This window comes from Oryza glaberrima, chromosome 10 (assembly GCF_000147395.1).
Source record: "Oryza glaberrima chromosome 10, OglaRS2, whole genome shotgun sequence".
Taxonomy (NCBI): Eukaryota; Viridiplantae; Streptophyta; class Magnoliopsida; order Poales; family Poaceae; genus Oryza; species Oryza glaberrima.
In genome coordinates, this window is record NC_068335.1 from 88789 (window position 1) to 95753 (window position 6965).

The window sequence follows — 6965 nt, forward strand, 5'->3', positions numbered from 1 at the left end:
AAGGTACCAAGTGACCGCCAGGTCGCCACCGCTGTTACAGCCTAAAGATTATGTTCGATCTGCTTGGAACGAGCTCCTCCTCTTTTTATATCCTTTCTTGGTTTGTTTGAGAAAAAAATGAGGCTTGAGCTTGCAACCTGGTCTGGACCGAATCGTCCCTATAAGGCCCATTCAAGTTTTCAACAGTAAATTGGGGAGAAAATGAAACATGGAAAGTGGGTGCATGTTCTAGGGATTAAGAAGACGCGCGTCCATCACAATGAGTTTGGTTCCGTATGGAAATAGAATGGAATCAGACGCGTGAAGAGCTACACGTGCGTGAGGGACAAATCCAAGAAATTTGCCGTGCAGGAAAAAAAGGAGGGCCTCGTCACTCTCGAAATGGAAACCGAGTGGGAAAAGAACGACAGACCACACAAATGCTCCGAATTTTGTAAGTAAGTGTGTGTAGTATAGGCTAAGAAAAGAGAAAGATAAGACATGATAAAAGATAAGTAGATAAATTATGAAGGGGGTAAGATTTCCCATAAACGGACATATATACGCACGGTGATGAATTAGTATAGTAAAGTAATTCAGAGCTCGCCGGCCGGAGAGGTCCATCTGTCGAGCATGTCGAGGCACTCCTTGGGGCGGTACTCCGGGGCGGTGTGGCCACCGCCCTTGACGGTGGCGAAGGTGAGGTTGTGGTCGTAGACGGTGGTGAAGCCGGCAACCTGGCGGTTGGAGTACCACGGCCTCCAGGCGGTCACCACGTTGTAGCCCAGCGTCCGGATCCACTGCTGCGTGCCAACGAACGTCATGTCCAGGTCGTGGTCGCCGTTGTACACCAGCGCCCTGTAGCCGCGCTGCGTGAGGTCGGCGTGGTAGGGGATGGCGCTGTCCACGTCGTGCCGGAAGAGCGGCAGCGCCGTGCAGCGGCTCCAGGAGGCGATGGAGCCCTCGTGGATGCCCAGCGTGGCGCGCACCTCCGGGTCGTCCGCCCACAGGTACGACAGCCGGTAGCCGTTGTCCCTGCACTCCACGGGGAGGCCCAGGCGCAGGCGCTGGTCCATCGTCGTCTCAGGCATCGCGCGCCCGCGCAGCGCGAATCCGCATATGGGCTCCAGGATGTGCACCGGGTTGATGGCGAAGGTTGCCATGCTGATGGCCTGCAGCGCGTTGGCGCAGTCGGCGTTGGTCGGGGTGGACACGTAGTCGCCACGGCAGCTGCTCCGCGCGGCCTCGTACATCTCGTCGGAGATGAGCCCCATGCCGTGCATGAAGGGCACCTTGCCCCCACTGTCGTACTTGACGTCCGTGGCAGCGTTGCCCACCAGGTAGCCCTTGAGGTTCAGCCGCGCCCGGGCGTCGTCGTCGTTGGCGATCTGGAGCGCCGTCACTGGGACGGTGTAGCCGGAGTAGGAGTCGCCGCCGATGTAGAGAGGGTTCGAGGCGAACTCTGGGTGATCGCCCAGCCATTTGGTGAGGAACACCACCAGCTGCTGTCCCGTCTGTGTGAGGGTGACGTTGTACCCTTGTTCCTCACGGGCGTAGGAGAACCCCGTCCCCACCGGCGCGTCCAGAAATATCACGTTGCTCACCTAACATCAAACATATATCACTCTTCATTATTCATGCAATTTATTTTTTTCAGGCAAAATATATTCCACATACTTGATTCATTAGCTAGTACCTTGGTCCAGGAATCTTGGAAGTAGAACAATTGAGGGAACCCTTCCGTGTACCCAGCTACGTCAAACTTGAGAGGGCCTGTATATATGCACGTGTACTCATTACCTTTGAAAATCATTTTCCTAACAAAAAAAATTATACTCCTATTAATTATATAACCGACAGGATCACGAGCTAATTTCAGCAACCATCTGTGGTAGGCATATATACGCACTGGCCTTTTTGTCTGGCTAGCTAATTGAAATCCTTTTCACTAATTCACTTGTAAAAGCAATTCTTTTTTTCACGAACCGGCACATGATTGTGCCAATTTCATTGAATATAGCAGAAAAAATATACAGGCTATAATAAGGAAAAAGTTAAACAAAAACACACCACCACCCCGTGCTAACAATTCCAAATACACTCCTGGAAAAAAGAACTAGGACGAAGCCAGCGCCGATATGCAGGACCGATTGCTGCTAGTCTACATGGGCTGGAAATGCGCCACCGAACACCTTCTCCAAAACAAAACATCATCAGCGGGCTCCCAGTCATCCTCATGGAGAAGGGTTGGAGAGGGAAAGGGCGAGACAAAAGAAGATCCGCTTGTTCCTCACACCTACCCGGTGATGACAACTGAGAAAACATTGAAAACCAAACTGAGAGAAGTCCGCGTCAACAGGAAGACGAGATCTTGAGGATGATGCCTCCAACGAGGTCATGATGCTGAAAATACCACTATCATCTCTCAAAAGGGCTTCATTTTCACCCGAATAATCTTACCAGGGGAGGAGGCGTTAGCTCGAAAATGCCCTAAAGGGGGGAACAACCCTAGACGTCGTGGTTGTTGGCCCAGAGAACTCCAAGCATGGCTTTTGCCTGTAGATCCCTCTCCAAATTTGTCACCAGCAACCTAGCACTCCACCACTCAAGCGGTCTCCGCCACGCTAGCAATCCTTTGCCGGCCAGCCACATTCAACGTTACCAGTTCTGCCAACCACCTCGTCATGGTGTCGGCCTCCTCCTCGGCCATGGCCTTGTGCACCACCGGCCTTCACCTCATGCTCCCATCACGCATCGCCGATCTCCTCGCGCGCCCCCTGCCACCTCCTCACAGCACCAACAACCGCCTTGCTTTGCTATCTTCCCGGCCATGGCCACACGTGTCGTGGGTCTGCGTGCTGCCAGCCTCCTCCTCACGAGTCGCTGGCCACCTCCTCACGCTTTGTCAGCCTCCTCGTTGTGTGCTTGCTGCACTGGCCACCTGCAGGCGCTACCACCCAGGCCTCGCCCTTGTAAGTCGTGCCTCCATCCTTGCGCAATCTAGTTTCTCCTCTCCTCCTTGCTGGTTCGTCGTGCATCCTCCCCATCACCGACTGCTGGGGCGGCAGATCAGAAGAGGACTAGAGCCGAGACCCAACGATGCCGGTTTGGCCGCTGATACCGTCGCTGACAGCCTTCCCTGCGATCTTGGCAGTGCCTCGGACTATCGCAACCGTGAGAAGAATAAGAGAGCTTGCCGCCGTTATCCTTGTGCCCCCTCTCCCGGCTTTGCCCACGATAGCTCAGGCAGCGGTGGCGAGGCGGAGGGGACGACAGCTAGGGATGGCGATAGTGCTGGTTGCCGCTTGTGCTATCCTAGCTGGGGCCGAGCGATCACGTATGAGCTCTGAGTGACCCTGCAAAAGCATTAATTTCATTTTATCTTCCCTAGATCTGCATTTTCCAAAGGATTCATTAATTGTTGGATTTAGTCTTAGACAGAGTACTTACTAGTGTTATCACACTAGTGCGTCATGCATTAAGGCCATTCCCAACCCAGAAATTATTAAGTAGTTCCCATACTTGCCATGTCATATAGACACTGTGTGTAGAAACTATATATTCAATGAATGGTGTCTTCAAATTAAATTATCATATAATCACCTCTCTTCTCTCTCTTTTTATCCACCTATCACCAAGACCGGCCGATCGGTCTAAGTCAGTATAGCAGGCCACTCAATGGAGAGGTGTTGTTCATGTTTCGAGAGTGGCCAAGTTCATAGTATGAAATTAATATTATACCATATACCTTCGTTCTAAAATATAGCAACATTTAAATCTAGACATAGTATAATATAAAACTAAAAATAGCTCAGCTAAGACAAGCCCATGTAATCAATTATTGTTATATATGTAATGCTTTTGGAGCAATTATATTAGTACTTAAGAACCATGCATAGTACATATGGGTGGTAATAGGTCTAAGGCACATAGGTTCTTTCATAACCTTACCTAAGCCCTTTAATATTTTAAAGTCAAAAGTGAATAAAATTTTATTCCACCCGTTTTAAACCAACCCTCGAATTTTATATTGTAAAATGCTATATCGCTTTACCGCTCGTAATTATATATGTATAGTCCATAAGCTGAAATGAACGTAGACAAATAGTTGTGATGTATTAGCAGCTAGCCCAGCTAGCTAATGGCTTCTGCTCTACTTTATTTTGAGCAATTGGAAAGTTAAATGAGGCTTAGTCAATTCAATTTAGGCTGTGTTTAGTTGGTGGAAAAAGTGGGAAGTTTGAAGAAAGTTGGTAATTTGAAAAAAATTAAAAGTTTATGTGTGTAGAAAAGTTTTTGATGTGATGGGAAGTTGGAAGTTGGAAGTTGGTGGAGGGGAACTAAACACGGCCTTAATTTCAGGATGTTCCCAATCTTGGGCACATTCAGGAAAACCAAATCCCTTCTTGAATGTCATTGACAAGCTACTCTAACTTCTGGTATATTTCCTTCACCTAAAAAATGTTTATAGCCAGAAATCGATTCTGTTTAGGACACAGAGACTCATATATAGGAATTAATTATTTTATTGGGCCAGGGTGGGTAGGGGGAATATATTAAGGCTGTGTTCTTCCCTCACCTTTCCTAACTCATCTCTATCGTGTTCCGCGCACGCTTTTCAAACTGCTAAACGATATGTTTTTTTTTTAAAAATGTTTCTATACAAAAGTTGCTTTAAAAACCATACCAATCCATTTTTCAAAAAAATAATTAATCATAAGAAAATACATCGCTCCGTTTTGCGTGCGCGGGAGGTGAGTTCCCAACCTCACCTCCTGAACACAGCCTAATTGGGAATGCTCCAACTTTTATAGAAGTGTATAGGAGTGTGAATACTAAGGTTGTGTTCAATGTTCCCTCGTTTTTCGTAAGTGCATTTTCTAAACGGTTAAACGATGTTTTTTTTAAAAAAATACTATAGGAAAATTTCTTTAAAAAACATATTAATTCACTTTTCAAGTTCTTTTAGCTAATACTTAATTAATCATGCACTAACAAATTACCTTGTTTCCGTGCATAAGAGATGAGTTCCGAAACTACTCGTTCGAGTGCAGCCTAAGGTGTACTTCCTCTGTTTCATATTATAAGTTACTTTAGTTTGTTCCATGTCAAATCTCTTCAAGTTTGACTAAGTGTATAGGAAAATAGGATAATATTACCAACACAAAATAATTATACTATAAAGTATTAAATATTGGATTTAATGAAACTTATTTGGTATTATAGATGTTGTCATATCTTTTTATTAAACTTGGTTAAACTTAAAGAGGGTTGACTTAGGATAAAAACAAAGTGAATTATAGTGTGAAAAGGAGGGAGTAGAATTTTTCTAAGAAGATAGGTCACTGGCAATACAGCAAGGGAATACCTACACGGCAAAATATCCACAATATTGTGAAAGACCTCTCAGAACGGATAGATATATACAGTGGAAGGAGTCTATTAACTTGGCAGGTTTCAACTTTAATTAATAGTGGAAGGAGCATTCAACAAATTTGAGGCCAAATAAAGACTTGACTCATCGTCAGTTTTTCTTCGGCAACCATCTATATACAATGTGCCATGCTTGTATGATGTGGACAGGGGAGATATTTCCAACGAAAGAAAAGCCGTTGTTGATAACGCCGCGAGCCCCAAGTTGTATTGAGAAGATCGATTAATTATATTATGTAGTATTATTCTAACTCAATTGCTTTGTCATTTCCGTAGACCAGCAATATTATATTGCAAGTTAATTTGAACTTTTGTAAACTACTATGTTGCATGGTGGCAGTACTGGCCGGCAGATATATATGTATATATAATTATGTAAAGGCCAAGTCTTACATATATACTTAATTAACCTTTTGCTGTTCGCAGATAAGCTTGTTAGATATATATAGTTGGATATATATATTAGTAGTTCTTTTATTACACTGAAGACATGCATGCCACCATAGGTACACACACCTGAGAAATTAACAGTCTCCTGAATAATACGTACGTATTTAGAGAGAGAAACGAAGACTAACGGCCAATACTTAGTCTCACTAAAATGAATATCCTAGCTAGTTGATATGTATGAAATATTCGTTGATAGTATATATTGGGATTGAATCCTAGTGCAAGGGTGGAATTAATTAATTATATGTACGGCGCTTCACCACCATGCATATACCGGGCGGGGTGCTTTAATCAATGATGCTTTGCATAGTTAATCGTACGTGTGACAAGCTAGCTAGCTAGAGTAGATTGATGAAAACTCCTATATCAGTGGTTAATTTATTGGGCGATCGAAAATGAATGAAGAAATAATTAAGATAGAGCTGGGTACCAATCTCGAAGAGGAGGCCGGAGAGGGCGGAGCAGCCGGGGCCGCCGGTGATCCAGAGGATGAGGGGGTCATCGGCGGGGCTGCGCTCCGACTGGATGAAGTAGTAGAAGAGCTCAACGGTATTGGTGTTGTCCACCTCCACATACCCCGTCTCCAGGTGGAACGGCAGCCTCCCTTGGAACCCCTTCACGTGTGTTATCACGTTCCTCGCCCGACTCGTCGTCGGCGCCGATGCCGCCCATGTTGCCGAAACCAGCAGCAGCAGCAGCAGCGTCGATGTGGCCCTGGTAGTCGCCATTGGTATCGACGATGAGCTAGCTAGCAAATGCATGAGCCAGGGCAGCAGGGGCCCCCTTTTCTTTCTTAAATAAAGGTCCTCCGTCCGTCCGTCCGTCCGTCCGTCTTTGTCTGGCTACCATGCTCTTGTCCATTTCTTAATTTAATTTATTTACTGTGCATGCCGCCCGGCCCTGTGGGACAATAATTAAATTAATTGATTTCTTCACGAATTTTATTAACGAGATCGATGGACTTGTTTACAAGCACTCCCCCCACACACAAAAAAAAATGCAGTCAAAAAAGCTTTACACTGGAGATGAAGAGAAGAGATCGAAAAAGGTAAAGGTAGCTAGTGACCCGGGGTGCATATATGCGGTCAGCGATTGCGTGAGCT

General features: G+C 45.8%; 1 protein-coding gene across 1 annotated transcript; it reads right to left on the minus strand.

Annotated features, from left to right (window-relative positions):
• Nucleotides 1-464: 464 nt before the first annotated feature.
• On the minus strand, nt 465-6642 carry LOC127753181 (serine carboxypeptidase-like 2). Its single transcript, XM_052278647.1, has 3 exons — nt 6293-6642; nt 1676-1752; nt 465-1583 (listed from the first exon to the last, which is right to left on the minus strand). The coding sequence occupies exons 1-3, from the start codon at nt 6621-6623 to the stop codon at nt 576-578; spliced, it is 1416 nt and encodes a 471-aa protein (XP_052134607.1). The 5' UTR covers nt 6624-6642; the 3' UTR covers nt 465-575.
• Nucleotides 6643-6965: the final 323 nt, after the last annotated feature.

Excerpts from the sequence above, each read along its gene's own strand:
- LOC127753181 (XM_052278647.1), bottom strand. The coding sequence starts at position 6,623 with ATGCATTTGCTAGCTAGCTCATCGTCGATACCAATGGCGACTACCAGG. Across the intron at positions 1,753-6,292 it reads CGGCCTCCTCTTCGAGATTG|GCCCTCTCAAGTTTGACGTA; the intron begins GTACCCAGCTCT and ends GCATATATACAG. Across the intron at positions 1,584-1,675 it reads TCCAAGATTCCTGGACCAAG|GTGAGCAACGTGATATTTCT; the intron begins GTACTAGCTAAT and ends GTTTGATGTTAG.